Below are 23,450 nucleotides of genomic sequence, written 5' to 3'. Positions count from 1 at the left end.
CCGCTGTACACCTACGCTACATAAAACCACCGACTGTAATCCTCCATCACCATAAGCCGATGCAGATATTTTGTGCCTAGGTAACCGTAAATATACCGGTGCACCTAAAGCTTGTTATTCTTAAAAAAATAACCAACAATGGACAATTCCGGTAAAGAGAAGGAAGCAATCCAGCTTATGGCCGAAGCGGATAAGAAAGTGAAGTCCTCCTCGTCGTTCCTGGGGGGGATGTTTGGGTAAGAAGCGCTGCGGCGGTCAGCGCGCTTATGCGGCTTCCTTAGCCCGCTAACCGGCTAGGCTGCGCCCCCCGGGCCGGGGGGCGTCTGTCCGCAAGACTGCGGAGGGCAGGAGGGGAACGCGAAAGATGTGTGGGGGTCGGGGGCTGAATCTGAGCAGGTCACAGGGGGAGGATGCTGGGTGTCAGCGCGCCCTTAGCCGGGGGGAAAGCTAAGGTGTTTGCTGATGCTAATAATATTAATAATAACGATGATGATGATGATGATGATGATGAAGGGCAAGGCACGAGTCCGCTTTGTGCTTGCGTGGGTGTTGACATCTAGTAAATGTTCCTACATGGGGATGATGCAAAAGAATACGCAGTGGAATGCAGGCTCTCTCTCTCTTTCTATATATAAATATATATATAGAAAATAATATATATATTTGGGTTGGGTGTGTGTGGGTGGGGGGGCGAAGTAGTTCGATGATAAGTCTCCGTTTTCACTCTAGCAGTCCCTAAGCGGCCGATGGCGAAGTGTCGGGATTTCCGTCCCTGCACCAAGGAGAGAGAGAGAAAGTGAGAGAGAGACGGAGGGAGAGAGAAGGGGGGGGGCAGCCTGGGGTCTGACAGCGGACCAGAGAGGGGGGCAGACTGGGGTCTGACAGCAGACCGAAGAGGTGGACAGACTGGGGTTTGACAGCGGACCGGAGAGGGGAGGCGGGTTGGGGTCTGACAACGGACCGGAGAGGGGAGGTGGGTTGGGGTCTGACAGCGGACCGGGGAGAGGAGGTGGGTTGGGGTCTGACAGCGGACCGGGGAGAGGAGGTGGGTTGGGGTCTGACAGCGGACCGGGGAGTTGGACAGCCTGGGGTCTGACAGCTGACCGGAGAAGTATGTCAGACAACGGACCTGTGCCCTTCTCGTACCAGGAGTGCGGATTTCACCCATAAGCCGTATCTGCTGCTTAAAATGCGAGGTCCTGTCCCCATGCAGGGGCCATCATTCCCCTGCCGGAGTGGCGCACCGGTCGCGTTACCCGCTTGATTCTATGGAGATTTCCGATGATGCGATTTTTGTGGGTATTGTTATACGCCGCGGGTTGTTTTAGTAAAATACGTTTTTAAGTATGCAGATACGGTCAGATCTGAAGTTGTTTCTTTTTAATTGCCGGTGTTACACCGTATTCTGTGACCGTCGTGATGTGTGACTTAAGAGCCACGATAATTGGGTTTAGTGATCAAGAAAAGACCATTTTCGTAGATCAGCCGTGGCAGAGGGGGTCACACTTTCTGTTAGCTGTCGTCAGATTCCGTGGCCCCATAAAATTCCAGGAAAAAGCTGTGACACAGCAATCAAATGGACTTCAGGTGACTTATCATGAATAGAAATACTAATCCTGGAAATAATTCGTTAGGGGGATGTACAAGTCAGGTCTGGCAAAGGGGTGACTTTTTCTGATGTCAAATTTTGTGACCCCAGTGTGTTCACACACTTCTAATGTTCACATTATATCGAAAATTCCTAAATATTTCGGTAAATGTAGCGCATCATAATACATGGTTTCGTACATCACAAAACTGGCTAAACAAACAGCTGCGCAAGTATCAGAAAGATGAATAACTAACATTTCTTTATTTGAAATCCGCATAAATAGTCGAAACATCGGCTATATGCATTAAAGCTCAGAATTACCCCTATATAATTCGCGAATGTTGATTTTTGAAAGAACATGCAGGAGAGTTATTTCTAGTCATAGCTCCTGAGACCACACTAAAAAATACAAATAAGCGGACGGAACAGAAAGTGGAAACGTTGCTGCGTTAAATTAATTATGGTACGTAAAATGCGCAGAGGTCTTGCGTAGGTGAACAGGAAGCGCGCGCTCATTCTCAGTAACGTGAAACAGACCCTAGAGGGTCCAGCTGCGGACGCCTGTAGAGTGGAACTCCACCCGAATTACGTCATCTCCACAGGAACCACGTGATCTTTAAGGACGTAAAGTGGAGCTCCGGTTAAGGTTAGGGTTAGGGTTTATTCGCTGTAACAGAGTTGAGGTCACATGTTTCCCGAAACAGCACCTCTGGAATCACTCACACCGTTGGACACAGTAATACGGTGTAATACCGGCTATGGGCCAGTGTCCCCCACACACCTCACCCCCCAACACAACCTTTTCCTCTGCTTCGGTCTGGACAGAGTATGTTTCTGTTTCTGCTTCCTATGACCAGTTAAGTGTGTTGAGCAAAATCCAGTGGGTGAAATTTGCCAAGTTCTCTGTAAGTTAGCCAATACTGAGCATGTATATTTCGGCAATTGGCTGACTGAAACTGGCATAAAACCCAGTAGCCCGGTCAACACCCACCTGTCAGTCCACTTTGCATGGATGATAAACATTTAAATTGATTTTCAAATGGAATTTGGTATAAGAAAATATGACGCTTTTTGCTGTCTACTATTGGAATAACCTTCTTTAATATTGTGAAAAGACATCTTTAATTTACACCGATAAAATAAAATAATTTGTAAAAATTACGTGCAGCTGTATTACAATGCTAGGTTAAGCTACATTATAACACTACTGGTAATACCTTTGGATGGATGGATGAATGGATGGATGGATGGATGGGTACTATACTCATTGATGGACTGACCGTTTACACCTTGCTTGCAGACTCATTTTCTCTGTTTTCTATAATGTTATGATGCCCGTTTGGGGGTTGGGCAGCTCCCCCCCCCTTTCATTACCTTGTGACATTCTTTCTTTCTCTGTTCCCCTATATATATATATATATATATATATGTTTATGCCTTTTTATTTCTTGTGCTGGTTGTTTTTTGGTTTGCTGCAACCATTTGGTGCATTTAAGGTTAGATTTCCTTCAGAGCTGATAGGGGATGATTAGTCAGCAGATAGGGCTGCAGTATGGGTCGGTATCCCAAGTCACCTTGGGGTTTGGCTCTGTGCCTCTCTGTCGGTACCTCAGCGTAAACCATCCTGCTCCTAGAAATTAATGCATTACAGGCCAAGTGTCAGTTGCACCCGCGTCGCTGCATGAATTCATTTGCAAACAAGTGAAAATAAATTAATAATTATCGAGGCTCACTGTGAAAGACGGGGTCATTTCTAGCAGACGGGTGGGGTGACACTGTTGCAATGATTCCACGTCGGGGTGAGAAGTGTGGTTCAGCTCTGTTGTGTGATTGGAAGGTCGTCAGTTCAAATCCTAAGGTTGGTAGAATGATTTCACTGTTGGGCCCCTGAGAATGACCCCAATTGCTCCAGGGACTCACTGACCCTGCCCTCCTAAAACATACGTCTCTTTGAATAAACATGTCTGCTAAAGGAATGGGGCAGTTGGATGTGCCAAAAATCCACAGGACTGGGCAGAAAGAGTCTGCCTGCTGGGGGAGTTGGCGGATGTGAGAGGCCCTGGGCAGGTGTGCTTTTTGCATATATGTTTTGGTTAAATGTGGAATGTCAGCCTTATTGTGTAAAAGCTCAGTTTTAGCCTTCAGCCTGCAAGTAAATTGGCAGTGTGTGGCTCTGTGAGTTCGGATGCTGTACCTCAATCAGAAGGTGACCAGTTCAAATCCCAGGCCCAGCAGAGTAATTTGTTTCACGTGATCAGGGATTCACATGGAACTGAGAGGTAAATGTGGTCTTGGTTCTACAGGACCCCTGAGCTGTTGCTTTGTAAATCAGCTGTGGTCACGTTTATATGGGTCTTTTAATAAATGGCCCTTTCCTGTGTCGAGTGACTGCAGCAGTTTGTTTGATGTGCTCAGTCTAAAGTGGATGGAGAGCGTAAGAGACCACGTCCACGCTTTTCATTATTTTCAGGTTGAATTTCCCTGGACAATAAGGCCCCAGGACACTAAGTAGGCTAAGTGAGGATGTGAGGAGAGTGTGTGGTTCCCCGGGGCGGCGTTTGCCCCCCTGGTGTAAAGCAGGACGCAGCTTTCAGGTCAGCATGAACATCATCCTAAACTCTTAATCCTGTTTATGTACCAAATATTGTGGTTGGAGACACATGTAGTACAATCGGAGTTTAGGAAGGAGTTCCGGAAGATGGATTTATTGAATAACTCAGGTTTTCATAAAATGTGACTGTTTTACAAGTACTTACGTAGCTAATTCTTTTATATGAAGTGGCTTAGGAGTTGGGGGAGGGGGGTGTGGCTCAGAGGGTTAGAATTTTGGGATCAGAAGTTCGCTGGTTCAAATCCCAGGATCTGCAGAGTGACGTCACGGTTGGGCCCCAGAGCAAAGCCCTTAACCCACAGCTGCTCGTGGGACTGTAAGCCCGGCTTTCTCATGTCACTTTGTATAAAAGCTTCTGTTAAATAAACAAAATGTAATGTAGTTGATGTTTATGCATCGGGATGCAAAGAGGTTGCGAGTCAGAGTCGCGCACCTCCCATATCTCTGTATTCCCCTGGCTGCCTCCACCCCTGTCTGCTGAGCCATCTCCTGCCTTTGTCTTCTAGTGGGAACCACAAAGTGGAAGAAGCATGTGAGATGTACGCCCGGGCAGCCAACATGTTCAAGATGGCCAAGAACTGGAATGGTATGTGGCCTCGTGGAGCTGGGAGGGGGCACCATTTGGCGGGGCCCGGTGAGGCCGGCACGGTGACAGGCGTGTGCCTGCGACGCCCTCTGCTGTCTGTTTCCGTCTGCAGCTGCGGGGAGCGCATTCTGTCAGGCCGCCAAGCTCCACATGCAGCTACAGAACAAGCACGACTCGGCCACCAGCTTTGTGGACGCCGGCAATGCCTACAAGAAGGCTGATCCCCAGGGTGAGCGTGCAAGGGGGGACCCCAGCCTGCTAGGAGCCCGACTACCAAGCCGTGCGCTGCTATTGGGTGGGGGTTTGGTCCTGGGAGGTGCCACACATCACAAACTGCGAGTTTGCAGGCAGTTCTGGTGAACTGAGAACCTGACAGTTTTGTGCTCTAGTCGAATGTTCCAGCATCAGATTTATCAAGGTTTTCTGCCAGTACGAAATGTGCTGTGTTTTTCAGGGGTAAAAATGCAAAACAAGTATATTACCCCCCCACCCCTAGTGCTTCCCTTCATGTTTTAAATGAATGACTGATGTTGCCTTTCAATTTAAATGTATGTTGATGTCTCTGGTCCACAGAGTGTAACTGGTGCAACTCTGGTCCTGGTGCCTGGCAAATCCCACTGGTCACCTTATCTTGCCGGCTGAATGCTTCACTGCTCGCCTTTGCTAGGAAATTCTGGTACAGTCTGTGGGTGTTTGGTCAGCGCGTACGACCAATTTCCCAGCATAATTAGTCGATCAGAGTGAACTAAAACTCTTAACTCCTTAATGTACTTGAATATACATTTGGAGAAGCAGCCGTTTTACATCTTAAACATTCCACATTGCTGTTAGATTCTCACGATTCAGAGACCATAGACCAGCAGTAAAGCTTAAATAAACCTAATGATTTATCTTAATATTTTTATGTAACGTCTTTACGGTGTTTAGGTGAGCATCCACGATAATCAAACCTATCTTTTGACTGATAACCCAAATGTTCCAGTGCTTTTTATAGTAGTAAATATTTATGATTGGTCATTGTATTTATTTGTGGAATTGCCCATCGGTGTTATAGTGATGAGGGAGATACGCTCCAGTCTGGTGTAGAATTCCTCTGTCTGCTGTCCGACAGAAAATAAATATCGTCTGAACAGATAGTTTACCCGACCTGTATAAACGCAGACGTTCAGACGTATCGGAAGTCCCCAGAGTGTTAGGGTTATGCCATTTTCACTGCTGGTACTGCTGGCATCAGGGGGCAGAAATGAGGTCTCAGACCTCCAGGGCTGGGGGGTTGCATCCTGCCACTTCTCTGTGCATGCGGATTTCGCACGAGTTCCCTTATGCAGACCAAAGGCCTGCAGGCAGGCTAATTTCAGCATCCTCCTAAGCTCCTTTAGTAAGTGGGAATGACCATTGTCCCGTCCGGGATGCACCTCAGCCTCGTGCCTTATACTGTCTGGGATCAGATCCCAGCGTCCGGCGACACAGTACTGGATAAACACATTGGATGCTTTGATTGATGGACATACTGTTGGCTCTTAAGTGTCCATCAATGTCTTAAGCTGCCTGAGTCAAGTTTGATCCTGGCTTCTTGAATCAGAAGGTGACAGCCATGAATGATGGTCATTTTATCCCCCATGCTGGGAAAAAGGATCTGCCAGAAACATTTGTTTTTGCGAGCGACCAGTCCAGTGGGTGATAAAGTGGCTGAGAGTTGCTGTTTGCCTTTCCTGTCAGTTTATCTAATCCCCAAACCCTTTATCCTGTCTTCCTTTCCTTCATGCGCTCAATAGAGGCTATCAACTGCTTAAACGCAGCCATCGATATATACACAGATATGGTAAGATCTCCAGAGACCGGCAGCACGTTTCAGAGTGCAGGGCGTAGCGAGCCTCGTAGCCTTTGGCTAATGAAATTTCTTTGTTAGATGCTTGGCAGATGCATGAAGTAAGTTTCAAGTACAGAGCTGATGAATGTCTTGAGAATAAGGGACAATGTTGTCTGTTGGTAAAAGTAACTTAAATTTAATTTTTTGTCATAATGACATTGTGTCATATTTAATGGGTCAGACCGTTTCCATGGTGACAAAGGTCATATTCCTCCATTCAGATTCATAGCATCTTGTGTCAGTATTCATCATGCGGATATCCTTTCCATCACTTGAAATTGAATTTCTCACTCCTCAATCAACCGCCTCTTCCTTCCCCCTCGTCTTCCCAGGGACGGTTCACAATCGCCGCGAAGCACCACATCACGATTGCCGAGGTCTACGAGTCTGAACTGGTGGACATCGAGAAGGTACATTCGCACGTGGGCCGTTAGCCTTGACGGACATCCCTCGCCGGTGTTCTGTCACTGGATCGCCTGGAGTTCTCTAAGCTGTGCTTATTTTGTGCTTAATTGGATGTTAATTTTATTAATAAGTAATTTGCTCCTATTCCCCCCCTCAGGCGATTGCCCACTATGAACAGGCAGCAGATTATTACAAAGGCGAGGAATCTAACAGGTAAAACACGTCACTGTGCAAACATGCGACACTGTGGGTTATCGCAAAGGTTGTCTGTACCAATTTCATCCTGAGGGGGCCCTTAACCCACAATTAATCCAGGGACCAGCTAACCCTGCTTCCTCAATTGTACGTAGCTTTGTGTAAAAATGTCTGCTAAGCAATTTTTTTTATTTACGGAAATCCGTGTGTTTGTGATTAATGTGACGAAAAGCAGAGTGTGATGTGAAGAGGATGCTCTGCAGGTGTCAGTAGAAACGCCCTCCGGGGATTAGAACTGCCGTCCCGGTTTGACCGGAATATGTTTCCGTTTCCTCTTTTCCTCGGAAGCTCTGCAAACAAGTGTCTCCTGAAAGTGGCATCGTACAGCGCCCAGCTGGAGCAGTACCAGAAGGCCATCGAGATCTACGAGCAGGTGGGCGGCTCTGCCATTCCACGCTACGGGCAGCAGGTGGCATAGCGATTAAGGGAACGGACTGCTGAGTCAAAAGTCCCAGGAGGCGTCCTGGTGCAGTGCAGCGAGTGAGAAGCTTAACCTGAACCGCTCCAGTAAAATGTCCATCTGTATTCATTACCAGAAAAAGCCGCTTTGGGTTGGCTAAAAATACTGCAGAATAACACTTTGGTGGCTTGTGTGTGCTTGTGGATACATATATATATATAATATGAACGTTTTTTAGGTTGGAACCAACACTATGGATAACCCTCTACTGAAATACAGTGCAAAGGAGTATTTCTTCAAGGCTGCATTGTGCCATTTTATTGTCGACGAATTAAATGCGAAGGTCAGTATGTGTTCAGGTGCATCTTGGTGCCTGTGCGTGTGTGTGTGTGTGTGTGTGTGTGGTCAGTCGTCTTTCTGAACTTCATTAGTAGATGTAACTGGTCACTAGCTGCACCACTTACATCTACAAATGTCCCCGCTCTGCTATTTCTGTGTTAGTTAGTGTCACATCGAAAGCCCCGTACTGGAATTTGTTGTAAAATGGCTCATCTTGTCATTTTTCTTTGTCATTTATTTTATTTACTTGTTTATTTTAGCTCGCTGTGGAGAAGTATGAGGAAATGTTTCCAGCATTTACTGACTCCAGAGAGTGCAAGTTGTTGAAGGTACGTGAATTAGAGGGACCCTCTGAAATGAAAGCAGACTTTGATCATAAGTGGATCAGAGTCACTGCTTAATAAGTCCTGCGCAATGAACCGCATTCATCATAATTACAGGAGAACGAGTACAAGTTTTCAGATGAGTAGCGTAAACAGCAGATTGCGATGAGTAGCGTAAAAATTGCATTTTAGTTGGATAGTTATTTCAGTGCTTTTAATGGTAAATATACAACTTAATATCCCACCTTCTTTCTGTTTGTGACAGTTGAATATTGTACATAAAGAATGTCACGTTGCATGTCTTATAATGAAATGCATTTTATTTATGAAAAAAGGGAGGGGGGGTCCGAGGGGAGACAGTGGTAAGAAATTCAGGTGGGGGTGAGGAACCAGCACTAGAGGAAAAGGAAGGTTCTTGTGGAAAGGGGCGGAGCCTGCCGACAGTCGCGGTTGGGAAACCTCAGGACATTCATCACTTTCTAAAGTGAAAGATCATTTTAGCTTCACGTTGATGCAGATTCTTATTGTTCTTTGTTTTTCTTGTGAACACTAACATTAGTTCTTTTTTTGGGACGTGTGTGTCAATGCAGAATGTGATTCTTTTTTTGTGTGTGTTTTGCTGGAAATTTCATTGGGGATTATTTAAAGCACGGTACCGTCTAATCAGTGGCGATGCATGAAATCTTCACATCTTTGCATTTTAGGAAAAGCCAAGTGCTATTATGTTATGGAAATAATATAATTATTACTTTAAAACTTAGTCCCGTGAGACTAAATAAATTATGCCCTGGATGCTATTGTCTGTATGATACCAGTATTGATTTTTCATAAATTTGTTGTTGTAAGACTATGAGCTCGTCTGCATAGCAATATACAAGCAAGGCTGTGGTTCAGCCTAAAGCCAAAAAGCTAGAGTACTATCTGGATGTTCCCCATCTGTGTAGTTCAGACTAGATATTTTAACTGCCATTGGATATATACCAGGCAAACTAAATAAGAGTGCATCTGCTTTTACCTCTGGGGTTCTTAAGAAAACTTTTTGGGAATCTGAGTGCAACTTAGAAACCACTCTGAACTTTGAACTGCTGAGAGATGCATAATGAATTTTTTTTTTAGCAATTTATGTATATCTAACTGGCTTATCCAGAATCCTCATGTTTTCTCTACAGAAACTTCTAGAAGCTCATGAGGAACAGAACAGTGAGGCTTTTACTGAAGCAGTAAGTCACCTCCATGTTAAATCGTTGGTACGGCCAGAGACCGTTTTCGTTGCATGCCTGCCCTCATGTGGTTTACGCCTTGTTGTTAAGGTGAAGGAGTTCGACTCCATCTCTCGGCTGGACCAGTGGCTGACCACCATGCTTCTGCGCATTAAGAAGACAATCCAGGGCGATGCTGGGGATCTGAAGTGAAGCCAGGGATCCCACGTTTCTCTACGTTTGTGTCCTAAGGTCTGCTTTAGGGTCTCCACCCCCCCCCCCCCCCCCCCCCCCGAATGCGACCCATGTATCCATATGACCATCACTGCAGATTTTCCAGTTTATACCCCCCCAGGCAGTCTTCTCTCTTCCCGCAGGATGCGGCTGAACGTCGTGGCTCTTTGGTGGCATTTCCGAGTGCAGTTTCCGCAACGTTAAGCAGCCCAGAACATTCCAGAACACTGAAAAAACAAAAAGGCGTTTCCACATTTAGACACTTACCTGGTTTACTAGTGAAGGTCCTGCTTATTGTACAGCTGTAATTATTTAGATGGAGTGGAAATTCAGTCTATTTTGACATATTTAAATAATCACTTCCGAGTTTATTTCTTTTTTAAAAAGCAGTGTTCATTTCTTCTCATTGCTGTTTGTTTCTTGTGGTCACACCATCTCATTTCCAGGCAGTTCAGATGCATAAAGTCTCACGCAAGATGCTAAAGCGCTAAGGCCATCTGGCTTTCCAGGCAGGAACCTCCCAGGAACTAGTTAGACTCCCTTGTAATTTATTTTAAAAGCATTATCTGGCTTTGCAGCAAAGGGATAAACACTGAGACATGTTCACCAGAAGGTGCAATGAAGTATTAAATACTGCGTTTTGTCGCAGTAAAGTGTATAATCTAGGTTTCATCTGGTCCCAGATACCCACAAAGTAGCACAGATGTAATTGTGCAATGAAATAGAGAAATTAAATGTTTATTTATTGACAGTTTAAGGGCAGGGTGTCTGCTTTTGGCTCAGAAATCATCGTTACATGATGGGAAGTGATGCTCTGTGCAGGTCATGGGAGACGCTAAGAATCCTGGGGGTGTCAAAGGTACCAAAAGTTTTTTTTTTTTTTATTTTGCCCTTTGCTTCCTGGGTTAATTGTTCTCTTCTCCACCACCCTCCAAATAATTCAGACTGTTTCCCATCACTACTAGTACTATACCTACGCTGAGCGGCCTGAGGATGGATTTTTATTTTTGATTTTTTTTGCACGGTTAACTGAGAGAGACGCATACGGTACCCTCTGGTACAACGGCACTTTTATTATGTCTTGTGTAACGTCTCGGTGTGCTTAATGTCCGTGTTGTGAGTATCTACTTGTTAGAGGTGAACTTGCTATCCCCAGGATCCCGCAAACGAGCATGTCATCACATGTAATTAGTGTTAAGGTATTGTGACGCGTAACCCGGTTTTTAATAACCAATAAAAAGAGAAAGTGACCCACAAAAGTCTTTCCACTCCCTACTGTATGTATTATTGTATTTCAGTTTCTGCTAATGTACGGTAATAAAGGAGGGTCTATGAGCTGGTCTAACTTTCATGGGTCTTAGATTCTTGTCCCATCTTTTTTTTAAGCCCATTTTGTCTGTATACCAACAGCAGCTTCATATTTGTAGCCAAGTAATTAGGCTGACAGCTGGACTCTCCTGGAATGCAAGTCTGCGGGATTCTGTATGTTCCTGTCATGCAGATCATGCCAGTAACGTGTGCCAGAACCAGGGGATACTAAAGGGTTAATCTCTCTGCAGTCCTGTCGATATGTCACGCGGTACATAAACAGCCGCCCTTAATTCAACGCTGAACTTTATTCTCCTCGAACACCAAATTACACTGCAGTTGTACTGATAAATTTGGTATTTCACACCCTAGTACAGACAGTTGTGTTATATTCATCCTAATCCACAAATGTAGTACATTAAAAAAAAAGCTGTTTCTTAGTCTACCAGCACATAGCCTGCACCTGACAAAGCAGAGGTCAGATGATGTTGGTTACATTCTGCAGGAATGAAGATGAGGAATGATGGTAGTGATGCGGTATCCGTAAGACGGGTTCTGCCACACTGAGTCTGCATTTACCATCTTGACCATTCCAGCTGTGAGGAATATCTGATCTCAGATACAGGATATCAGTGACAGTGAGACAGACAGACGTTCACCCATGAAGGCCTGACCTTGGTGAAGCGATCACACGTCTAACAACTGCGCCAGGGAACGACAGAACCTTTATCGTGTTAAGGTAAAAGAACAGGCCGAACGTAACGTAAAAAACCTCAACAGTATTTTCAATCTCCAGCTGTCTGTAACCAAGAAGCCTACATAGTGAAATACTTAATGTACCTCAGAGCACTGTACAGCATCTGGTCAGTTATGAACAATATACATTAAGTGTGCATTACAACGGGTGTAAACAGCCCTCATTAGTATGAGAATGTCTCAATGCTTTGAAATGTCAAACATAAACAATTAAATGCTACAAACAGGAACAAGATGTGGCATCATTCTTCAGCACTGGAAGTGTTCAGTGCTACAGAACTAAAACGAACAGAACCAGGCACTCAGATTATTTACAGAACTGCTAAATATATCATTATTTAGTTCAAAATGATGCATGGGTAGATTATATGCATTTCATGTATTTTTAGACAAAAACCTTCTGACAGCTGAGATCTATTCCATTACAACAGCTACAGTGGAACTAGATCACATTCATTCTCTAAATAAAGACAGTAGAGTTTAGCCCTACATGGCCGTGTCGGACACGCTCTCGGAAGTGACCTCCATCTCCACGCTCATAGTTTCTACAGGCACGTCCTCGGTCACCCCAAGGTGTCCGACTGCGGCAATCTCAGACGCCTGTTCCGGGTCGGCATCGGGGTCCAGCTCTGAGGACTGCACCGTAACACACACCTCCTCGCCGACGGGGGCACACGCCGATAGGGGCACTGAGACGGGGACGGAGAGCGGTGCCGACACGGGGACGGAGAGCGACACGGGCAGGGGGATGGAGACTGTGACTGGGAGAGGCAGCGGGTCAGCGCCACCTACTGGCTGGAGCTGGCTCGCCTGCACGTCGGTCTGGATGACGGCGAAGCCGCCCAACGTCGTGTGGCTCACCAGGGCGATTGCGCCGTGCCCGGCCGTGCTCCAGTCCCCCGTGATGGTGACAGACTCGGCCTGGACTGCGACTGTCTCCTCAGCCTTTACTCCCTTACCGGTACCGTCCAGTCCGCTCTCGTCCTCCTTCTCCTCCGTGCCATCCTGCTTTATCCTCTTTGGTCCGCTCTCCACATTACCTTTAAGCACCACCAGGTAGTTCTTCCACGGAATGTCCTTGTCATGGGTCTGTGGGTGACACCCCAGCTAGCTGGTGACATGACTGGTGCTTGTAAATCTAAACTATTCACTTAAATATGGACCTGGTTCAGGTACAAACTGATATTTGAATTAACACTGCAAAATATACTAGAAATTATTTTTAACTTGTAAAACTACGGATCTGTGCCCATATCCACAAGGTCATGGGATTCAATTCCCTAGCTGGCAGAGTGAAAACATCACCATTGGGTCCGTGAGCAATGCCCTTAACCCCTGCCCTGGGGAGGCTGGCTGACCCTCCTCTCTGACCCCAAGCTTTTCTCTCTTGTACAACACTCTAGAATAAAGCATCTGCCCACTTTTAGCTACAGCTATAAAGATATATCTGATCATATATAAACAAGCAGATATGTACTGCAGATCAGAAGTGTAAACGTTTCGTTTCCTAAATAACAGCCTCTTCTTCACATTGATTAAGGACAGAATGTTCTTTAGGTCACATGACCACCTGATCTCTCGGACCCGCACCCCCGGCCCACGACTCACCATGGTGTGCCTCCGGACGGTGGATTTGTCCGTGAAGGTGCGGTTGCATAGCACGCACATGTAGGGCTTCTCCCCGGTGTGGATGCGGTTGTGCCGCTGCAGGGCATTCAGCTGCGTGAACTGCTTGCCGCATTCATTGCAGCTGTATGGCCGCTCGCCTGGCATAGGGACGACACAACGTATGGGTGAGGGGCTCGTGTGACCCCACAGGGCCCAGCACGGACTCGGCGGGTGGCGTTCTGCGGATTACCTGTGTGTGTCTTCGTGTGCTGGTGCAGAGAGTTCCTCTGTGCAAATGCCCGCTCGCAGATCTCGCACTTGTATGGCTTGGACCCCGAGTGGATTCTGGCATGGTGTTTCAAATACTCCTTGGATGCAAAGCTTTTCCCACAGCTCTCACACATATAGGGCTTCTCGCCTGAAAAAAAAAAACAACTAAAAGGATTATTAAATGATAAGGATGTTAACAGAAGGTGTCAAAATATGCACCATGGATACTATACATACTCATCTGATACATTTGATTGGCTGGCCAGCCCCATACCTGTGTGGCATCGCTTGTGATAGGCCAGCATGTGGTTCTGGGTGAACCTAGCATCACACTGATCGCAGGAGAAAGGCTTCTCGCCCGTGTGCGTCCTGATTGACAAAAATTGCAAGTTAGCACAAACAGCAAGTCAGCCCAAGTGTTCAATGTAGTCTTCAGATACCAATTATCCTTTCTTCAAACCAAAATGACATACCTGCGGTGGGTCTTTAGTGCCGAGCTCTGCGAAAACTTCGCCCCGCAGTCACCGCACTGGTACGGCCGGTCGCCTGTGTGTGTCCTTTCGTGCAGCACAAGTGCAGTCTTGGAGCTGAGGGCTTTGCCGCAGGTGGGGCAGAAATGCCGGTCGGCACCGCCCTCATGCACCTGCCGCGTGTGCCTCTTGACGTCCTTCTTGCGCTTGAAGGCCTTGCCGCAGACGTCGCAGGGGAAGAGGCGCTCGTCGCTGTGCACGTGCCGCTCATGGATCTTGAGGTTGCAGCGGTTGGCGAAGGTCTGCTGGCAGGTGCCGCAGCGGAACGTAACCTCGGGCAGATCGCCGTGACTCACCATCACGTGCTTCAGGTAGCTCTTGCCGTAGTGAAACGAGCGCTGGCACTTCTCACAGCGGAACTGGACGCTCCGCTTCCTCTTCTTCCCCTTGTCGCCTTCCTCCTCACCCTCAATGCTCTGGAAGTCCAGGTCGTTGGGGTCGTCTTCTCCCGCTTCCAGCTCGTCGGTGTCGCTCAGATCAGGCAATTCATCAGACGCCTGCGTGTCAGCCCCGAGCGGCAGCTCCTGCGGCGCCCTCTCGCACTGCGTCTTCCCTGACCCCTGCCGCGCTTTGTGCTGCTCCTTCAGCCTCCTTCCATACCTTCTCTTGGGAGGGTTTACGCAAACTTTTCGGCCCGCTAATCTGTTACTCAACCTCCTGCCCTGCACTTCAGGGTTTATCTCTTTGTTCTTTACTGTCCTGTTTGGAGACTCTGGCTTTTCAACCACACTAGACTCCGCTGAGGTAGCTTTATCTGAACCGGGTTCTTCTAACTGCAAGCCTTCTGCTACATTGCTCTGGGCGTTTGCTGTGGTTTTGCCATCGTGTCCTATGGGATCTGTTTTGGATGCAACACTGTCAGTTTCAGAGACCATACATTTATTGAGCCCACTGCAAGCTTCCACAAGGTCCGGACACTGTAGCGCCTTGGCCATTTCCAAAATGCTGTAAGTCCTGTCTTTCACAAACTCTAAACTGGCACTGTAGACGAACTCCAAAAAGCTGGCAAAATCATTAGCTGAGAGATTGTCTAAACAGACTTCGCTGGGTGGATCCTTTTCTAGCAAAAGGCTTCGAAAGTAACCACTGGATGCAGCTAATACCACTCTGTGAGCCTTGAATGTCTCCATCTGGCCACCAGAGTCTACTTGGACTGCGATATCGCAGAGATGTCCCATAGTCCTCAACTGGCACATCTGCCTGAGCAAATTCTCATGATACCCCTCAGAAACCAGCTGAAGAGAAAAGTCACTCATGATTTCTCACGTCTGCTGGAAAAGGAGGGTGGAGAAAAACATTCCATCATAAATTTCTCCTAATAACATTCCCAGTTTTTACAGTTATTTGTATTGGTAATTGTATAATATAATTCCATGTCGGCCACATAAAACGCCAAGTAAAATTTGGCATATTTCATTTCTCAGGGGTATAGATAATAGAAAATAAGGTCCCCTAGCCGATGTGTATGTGATTCTAAATTCGTTCATATTTGGTACTGCATCATCTAACGCTAGCCGGTGGACCCGTCACCCATTAAAGCAGATAGTGGGCAAACCGCAAGTTTTTTAGGATAAATAAGAGACAAGGAGAGGCGCTGATCAGCAGGCTGTGCGTTAAACAACCCTGGATGGACGGACTGCCAGTTAGCATGCGGTTTATTAGCCTTAGCTTGTCTAGTTAGCCACGTAGCATGCGAGCTATACGTCTTTCAGGCAGCTAGTTAGCCAGCTGTTTAAACAACGCCGCGACTATGTTGACTACGCGTTAACCTGCCCATTAACTGGCTGTTAACATTCAAAACAATAAAAAGAAAAGGAACGAAATGTTTCAAAGAACTAGCGAGCTATTATAATGTTTGGGTTTTTTGTAAGAACGGTAAAATTGTAAACGGCTGTTAGCCGCCCGGCTAAGGCTGCTAACGTCAATTTGAGCACAATTTGGGAAAAAAACATTTCAATGTAACTCAATGCACAGCAACACAGTGGGGGGAGAAAGAAAGATGGGGAAAAAAGTACACGCTGTTTAGCGCTCCTTACCGTAAGCTTGGTAAAATGGCGGCCTTGACAAATGCGCACGTCCCAGCCCCGGAAAGTATTTCCTGTAGAAATTGCACCCAGCGCTCCTCCGTGCACAGGCGACGGCCATGTTGAGCGAGGAGCGACGCGGTGGGTCACAGCTCCGCCATTTCAGTAATGCAAAAGGCGGCCGCACTGTTTATTTCCCCTGATTATTATTAAATACATATATACATTATAGTGATTAAGCTCTGTACTTTACACGTCAGCGATAAAGCTATATAAGATGATATCACCAATAGCAATAGTAATAATCATCACCATAGACTTCTCTGCAGAAATGCTCAAACAATGCAGTATGAAATGGAAAGTCCTTTAAACTGTGAGATGTATTCATAAAATGGCATGTTCACGTTTCAGTGAATGAAATGTAATGTTTTTTAATAATATAATTACCCAAAACAATGACTGACAGATATGTGTTGTTATACGGTGTAGTAAATAGTTGCTCTTACATGAGATCTTGAAGTTAAGTGTATGTCAGTACGGGATGTCATATTAAATTCTACGGTGTAAATGACTTTTGGTCTGGTCTAAACGTGTCTTTTCTCTGGTGTAAGGTTATATAGAATCACTTGAGCAGGACCTGATTTCACATAGGCCTATCCTAACGAGACATATATGAAATTACGTCTGCGAGAACAAAATTTTAAAATGATTTTAAAATGATGGAGAGCCATGAAAAACATTTTTCCCATTTTCAGGTGCACTGCGTAATACATTTAAAATCAACATACAACAATGATACACCTTCCATTGAAAATGAATTGTGCTGTTTATTTTTCATATTGCGAAGCATCTGTGTCCTACAGTTATCTTTGTCATTCTCCTTCCAGAAGCGCATATCCAAGACAGGACTGTGGGGAGTCAGGAAACCTGTCCCAAGATGCTCGGGACACCCTGGATGGGGTGCAGCCCCACAGCCACAAATTAGAGACACTGAACATGGAAAGGGACGGGCACAAAATCTTCTGTATATATAAAAATAGATAATTATTTGAATTTCAATCATTGAAGTGATGTCAGTTTAATTTTACAAAAGGGTTTAAAACAGCTGATCTCTGATTATCAGAGATACAAACTTTGTGCAGATTTGCGATAAATGCCATACCATTTTGCTCCAGAAGAAATATACATTTCAGCTGTTTATTCATCCGGTCGATCTTAAACCAGTCGTGTTCTTTTTTTTCTTCATGAGATCAATAACATAAGTTTGCCCCTCTGCCATTTTGCTATGGGCCTGAAGAGATGTTCAAAAGCATTTACTGATGTTTACTGAGGGCAAAAAGAAAAGTGGCACGTGAATGATGTTTCTTTCCATTCTTACTGCCACGTATCGCCTATGAGCTTTACATTTAAAGGGCTTCTTGCCTGTGTGTATCTTTCGGTGTCTCCTCAGCGCCCCCTGTTGAGTGAATGACTTCCCGCACTGCCCACATAAGTATTGATAGTGTATTGAAGTATAATGTCAGCAATGTATAACTGCTCTCGAAGTACAAATGAAGTGTTGCATTCTGTGACTGACCAATGTGGTTTGGCAGGTCACAATGGGATAATCAGGCAACGTGGATTCAAAGCACAGTGCAGGTTGGCTTATGAGCCACCAGACAATAATTGAATTGTCTCACTTTCCACAGGTCGCTCTTTTCGATTTTCATTTGGCTAAACCACTTGTGGGTTAACCCTGCCAAATATTGCTTAATATAGGCCTGAATTCTACTGTTACTCTTACTAGCAAATTCATGAATGTACGTAAACAATATTTAAATGGATAGGACACTCAACTGGAGTCATTCATATATATAGTATTCATATTGATACACACACACATATCCATATGTGTGTCTGTGTGTGGAGTTTGCATGTTCTCCCCATGTCGTCGTGGGGTTTCCTCCAAGTACTCCGGTTTCCCCCCACAGTCCAAAAACATGCTGAGGCTAATTGTAGTTGCTAAATTGCCCGTAGGTGTGCATGTGTGAGTTGTGATGGGCTGGGCCCTGATCCTGGGTTGCTCCCTGCCTCCTGCCCAATGCTTCCGGAAAATGGATGGATGGATTAGGGTATGAACTGCTTTAGCATTATGTAAAAATGACAAAACAACAACTACAAAATTAATAATACTGCAGCTAGGTACTTACTCATGTGATAAGAGGGTTTTGTCAAATTTTATCTTGCAACATTGTAGTATGTTTTTCAGTAATTTTCCTTATGCGGTTTAAAAACTTTTTCTATACAGAGGATTTTTATTAAATTTATGACAAAGGACGCAATCCTTCTGTTTTCCTGTTTTGCACCCTGTTATGGATGGCAGGTGACATACAATGACGACCCGATGATGTATGCTGGTTATGAATAGCATACGAATAACAAAGTTCCGTTATTCTGCCACAAGTGCCGTTCTCTCAGAGGGCGTTTCCCTCATCTGCAGAGTTTAAACGTCAATTCGCCTCGGTTAGTTCCTGACCTTAACAGCCGATCTGGTGTGATACTACTCATCCACAGTTCCACTTTTGACGGTGTGATGTCAGTGACCAAACCGATCCAGAGACAGACCTGGTAACCTGCTGTACCTGGATAATGACGTCACCAAGGCTTTGCGGCCACACCTCTTCAAAGACGGGCTACGGTGGCCGAGAGTATGTGAAAAAGTATGGCGTTTCACTAACAATGCAACAGAAAAATGTTCACCTATGTTGCTGCAAGCAGCATATCTGTTGACTAAGGATGATTACAATTGTTATTTTGCTTTTACTTTAACTAACGTTTGTGTTTCGGACCTCTGTATTCCAGGGTTGTCATAATAATCAGCGATCAAAGTGTCCACATAAGTAAACATATATCAGAATCGGAGGGATTGTGTTTGGATTCGATAATGACGTCTACAAATCAATTTAAAGTTATTGACATATGATAGCAAACAAGCGGACTATATTTTAAAAATGTATTTAGTCTATAAAACACATTCTATGAACCAAACTACTGTAAGTATTACACACACACACAAAACTGTAACAGAGATGTGTAAATAATATGCTTGGCATTATAACAACTGGTTCAACCATTTTGCATGTGATGACTTATGCAATAAGCTAATGCCTATATGTTTTGGGGGTTAGGCTTTTGACCAACATCACATAAACGACCGATCATGTAGGAATCAGCAGATGACTGTACATAATCATTTGCATGACTGTGCCAAAGCATTTGCAATTTGACCTCCATTGTATGATCATTACATGAGTACTGCTATGAAGGAGTAAAGTCCCTCATTCGGTGAGTACTGTACGTTACTGTGTAAATTCACGGTGTAAACCACGTCATTAGTGTAAAAATCATTTTTAGTTATTAGTGTTAAAGTTATTTTAATCACATGTTGTACTGTATGTACTCACATTTATACAGTTTTCAACAATATGACCGCAATGCCGTAGTATCGGACACTATTATGAGTATTTTATCAAGTTATGTAATTACTCTATAGTATAATATACAATGGATATCGTACTCTACAGTACTTTATGAATACTACTCATTTTAAAATGCAGCTACAACTCAGTAGTGAGAAGAAAGTGTGGTATGCATATATGCATATTTTAAACAATTTTTAATGTAATGTTATGTTAAATAAATATTCCTTGGCAAAGTAATTAATTTCGCAAGCTTTGTTTTAATTTCGAGGGGGTAAAAAATCCATAAATGCTACGTAACCCTATGTCCACCGGAGGGCAGTATTGTATAAATGCTTGTTTTAACATGTTCTGCGATTTTGTCATGACTGTACCATCTGTATTCTCAAAACATTTTTAAAGTCTAGTTAAAAATGATTTACTCAGCAAGTTAAACCGTGCAAGGTATATAGAATGAAACTGTAGATCCGGAAGAATCATGTCCACACTGTGAACTAACCCAAAAACACCACTGTTGTCTGAAAGTCTGTTTACACAATTTTCTAGGTGACCGCAGTCAGCGGGTGTTTTCTCAATAACCACGAAACAACCAAAACGCTCCAGCTGACCTAGGAAATCCATTAGGCATAATGATTTCTGCAAGTACACAATGCTTTCCTGTAAATTTACATTGAAATGCGTGGATTGAACATCCAGATTTTCTGTTGCACGCAGGAATTTAACCATTGAATGAGGGGGGGGGGCAATAAATATACTATTTAATGATACCTTATATTAATAAGTGAATCGAAAATTCATGGAACACCGACCTTTTCTCAAGTAATTTCCAAAAACTTAGCAGTCAGATAAAAATGTCTGCAAAAAGAATAACCTGGGTAACATAATCTTGGGCAGGGAATTGCTTCCTGTGGTTTTTTTTTTTAACTGGATCAAAATTATATTTGCAGCGGGTCCAGGGAGTACATTTCATGTTTCAGGGGAAGTTAGAAAAAAAGGAAACATTATTACAGGCTTTGGGTGACATATGCAGCAAGCCACTGCTAGCAAGGCAAGCTGCACTTCATCCTATATTGACAGAACTGTACTTTGGAATAATATTCATTAACAAGTTTATTATTTGTCTTATATGATACTACATGCAATATACATAAAGAACAAATGAATAAACATATAAGAATATAATCATATATGTGACAAATTGTAGCATTTGTAAGATGAAGTGGAGCTAATCTAAACATTCAGACATGCCCCTGTGTGTGTGTGTGTGTGTGTGTGTGTGTGTGTGGATTATGTTTATTACATTGTGCCTTGTGGAGACCAAATTTCCCCCACTATTTAATAAAAACCTGTTATTTTGACATCGTGGGGACAATTTTTCAGGTCCCCACAAAGATCTGTGAATGCAATCAAAAACCTAAACATTCTAAAAGTCTCATTTTTTGTTTGGTTACTTATGGTTAAGGTTGGGTTGGGGTAAGGGTCAAGGTCGACATGTTGGGATTAGGGTTTTCCCCATAGAAGTGAATGGAGAGACCCCACAAAGATGTAATTACAATGTGTGAGTGGGTGCAATGATCTGGGTTTAAAGGTGGCAAAATTGAAACTCTCAGTACAGTATATGTAAAGTGCCCTTCAGAAAAAGTACTAAAAGTCGGATCACTCAGTCGTAGAGTTAACTATCCAAAGTATTAATCTATGGGGTAGTTGGGGCCACCTCAAGGTTAAAAGGTCACTTTCCTACATCACTGGCCCTCCCACGGCCCCTCCTTCGTAAGTTCACTCCATTCCTGGGGTATATTGACTCTTCACCAAGAACAGTATATTGAGAGTGGAGGGTAAACAGGCTTGAGCACGCTCCAGAGCAAGGCTGACTCATCTTGTGTTTACGTGGGAGCACCGTACCCTCGCTTGACCTTCCCATGGTCCTCCGGAACTGCTCTCTCATTACTCCCGGCCGTCGAAGGAGAGCAAACAGCGAGACCCAGCTAGCCTGTGGTCATCTCTCTGGGAGCATGCCACGCATTAAGAAAAGTAGGCACAGCGTGCAGTTTAACAAATTAGGCTGTCACATGGGGGTGGGAGTGGGGGTTGAACATTCTTCACATTAACATTCCGGATGTTTCCGCTCTCCTGATGCCGTCGACATAATAGAAACAAAGTAGGGAATTACCTGCACAGCAATACTGCAGAAACCAGACAAACAGGAGGAGCAGAATCCGGAAGTCTCTTTTCACAAAGAAGCAAAAGCTACCAAGGACTACAGAAGGGCTGCCGCTATCAGATTGCATCGAATTGTCTGGGCTTATTTGTTCTTTTTTTTTTTTTACTGGCTGAGCACACAAACCACAGTGGAACGACGTGAATACAGAGGAAATTCTTAGACTCACAGGGCTGGGGGAACAAAAATACCTCAAAAGCGGGATTTTGAAGGATGAGTGTGAATTTGCAACGGAAAGAAGCTGATGAGCGCTGAGCGTTCTTTTTATATATGTTACTGAAAGTGCCACAATAATATAATCTAAAAAGAAGCTGATGAGAGCTCAGACTATCAGCAGTCTCCTGCTTCCATGACATCCGTCTCACTGGTGAAGGAGAGAACATCTGGCAGGGCCTTAATGTAATCTACCTGGATTTCCTGTCTATACATCTCTGCTTCTGACCTGTTTTCAGTACTCAGGTCTCCTTCTATTCTGCTTGTGCCTGAGCCACTCTACACATATCTCAGAACGTAATTCTATATGGATCATAATAGTTATATCATCCGACAATATGCGTAACTGCGTCCATTTGCCAGGTGCTTGCAGACCTCAAAAGGTCTCGGTATTCGTACGTCTGTAAGACACCCCTGCAATTATATTACATGTATAAAAGGATGTGTGGAATAAATGTATTAAACTGTGTTTAAACAAAGAAATCTTAAGGGAGATCAGCAGCTGTGAGGTGTGTGATTAGATGTGTGGTAAAGGTCAAAGATAATTTGGTCCCTAATTGTCAGTAGGCGATCTGTAAGGCTACAGCACAGGAATAAAGGTAGCTGTGTTAGCCGCTCAGTACTGTGGACACACTTCCTGTCTGGCACTGGGTCGAGACCCTGGCAAAGACTCATCAGTACCCCACCTCTCCCATCGTGGGGAGCATTTCGGTTGGCAGAGAGCTCTCTAAGGCAGGACATGACCATCAGCATGTTCCCCTAAAGGTCATACCATCCAGCCATCCCAGCCCGGATGGACCACGCCCCCCCGCTGATGACATCGCCGCGCGGCCTTTGGCTTCGTTTGCCGGGCCCTGCGGTTGCACACCCTTCCCCGGTGCTGCACATAATTCCTTCTTCATGGGCTCTTTGTTGACCGCAGCAGGAATTTCATGCCTGGTTAGCCTTGGGATTCTGGAGGGCATCCAGCCCCTTTCCACGGCAGCTCTCCAACCTTCAACTCCCCCCCCCCAACCCCCCTGCTACCCCAAGGGCATAAGCGTCCCAAGGTTTCAGTTTCAGCCCCATAGGCCCAAGCTCACAAAAAAGCAATGACTGTAGTGCTGGGGTCTAATGCAGCTCTCTTTTCAAAAGGATTCATTCATAATATTCCGGGTGATGCTGGATTCGGGAGCTGAATTGATTTACCTTCTGATGCCCGAAGGCATTTTCAGAGTAGTGAAATATGAGCCGGGTCTCTCCACTGACTGCT

General features: G+C 44.9%; 2 protein-coding genes across 5 annotated transcripts; one reads left to right on the top strand and one right to left on the bottom strand.

Annotated features, from left to right (window-relative positions):
• Positions 1-17: 17 nt before the first annotated feature.
• Positions 18-11,153, top strand: napbb (N-ethylmaleimide-sensitive factor attachment protein, beta b). 3 transcript variants are annotated; one of them, XM_048985323.1, is made up of 12 exons: positions 18-236; positions 4,709-4,788; positions 4,901-5,017; positions 6,564-6,610; positions 6,991-7,068; positions 7,221-7,276; positions 7,607-7,691; positions 7,957-8,061; positions 8,318-8,386; positions 9,550-9,600; positions 9,691-9,831; positions 9,957-11,153. In XM_048985323.1, exons 1-11 carry the CDS (start codon positions 139-141, stop codon positions 9,790-9,792), a joined length of 888 nt encoding a protein of 295 aa, XP_048841280.1. In that variant the 5' UTR covers positions 18-138; the 3' UTR covers positions 9,793-9,831; positions 9,957-11,153. The 3 variants fall into 3 exon arrangements, with proteins under 3 accessions (XP_048841280.1, XP_048841279.1, XP_048841281.1); XM_048985322.1 differs by having other exon boundaries at positions 9,691-11,153; XM_048985324.1 differs by lacking the exon at positions 6,564-6,610 and having other exon boundaries at positions 175-236; positions 9,691-11,153.
• A 257-nt stretch (positions 11,154-11,410) lies between these two features.
• gzf1 (GDNF-inducible zinc finger protein 1) lies at positions 11,411-17,004 on the bottom strand. 2 transcript variants are annotated; one of them, XM_048985308.1, is made up of 6 exons: positions 16,322-17,004; positions 14,229-15,556; positions 14,030-14,124; positions 13,736-13,903; positions 13,486-13,643; positions 11,411-12,966 (listed from the first exon to the last, which is right to left on the bottom strand). In XM_048985308.1, the coding sequence occupies exons 2-6, from the start codon at positions 15,539-15,541 to the stop codon at positions 12,364-12,366; spliced, it is 2,337 nt and encodes a 778-aa protein (XP_048841265.1). In that variant the 5' UTR covers positions 15,542-15,556; positions 16,322-17,004; the 3' UTR covers positions 11,411-12,363. The 2 variants fall into 2 exon arrangements, with proteins under 2 accessions (XP_048841265.1, XP_048841264.1); XM_048985307.1 differs by having other exon boundaries at positions 14,229-15,553.
• Between the last annotated feature and the right edge of the window lie 6,446 nt (positions 17,005-23,450).

Source organism: Brienomyrus brachyistius, chromosome 19 (genome assembly GCF_023856365.1).
Source record: "Brienomyrus brachyistius isolate T26 chromosome 19, BBRACH_0.4, whole genome shotgun sequence".
Lineage (NCBI taxonomy): Eukaryota > Metazoa > Chordata > Actinopteri > Osteoglossiformes > Mormyridae > Brienomyrus > Brienomyrus brachyistius.
Note: the sequence above shows the minus strand (reverse complement) of the source record. Positions and strands in the feature narration are given on the sequence as shown.

Coding starts and splice junctions, on each gene's coding strand:
- napbb (XM_048985323.1), top strand. CDS start 139: ATGGACAATTCCGGTAAAGAGAAGGAAGCAATCCAGCTTATGGCCGAA. Junction 7,069..7,220: donor AACTGGTGGACATCGAGAAG/GTACATTCGCAC, acceptor TCCCCCCCTCAG/GCGATTGCCCACTATGAACA. Junction 8,062..8,317: donor TCGACGAATTAAATGCGAAG/GTCAGTATGTGT, acceptor TGTTTATTTTAG/CTCGCTGTGGAGAAGTATGA.
- gzf1 (XM_048985308.1), bottom strand. CDS start 15,541: ATGAGTGACTTTTCTCTTCAGCTGGTTTCTGAGGGGTATCATGAGAAT. Junction 14,125..14,228: donor GCACTAAAGACCCACCGCAG/GTATGTCATTTT, acceptor TTTGTCAATCAG/GACGCACACGGGCGAGAAGC. Junction 13,644..13,735: donor GCACACGAAGACACACACAG/GTAATCCGCAGA, acceptor TCCCTATGCCAG/GCGAGCGGCCATACAGCTGC.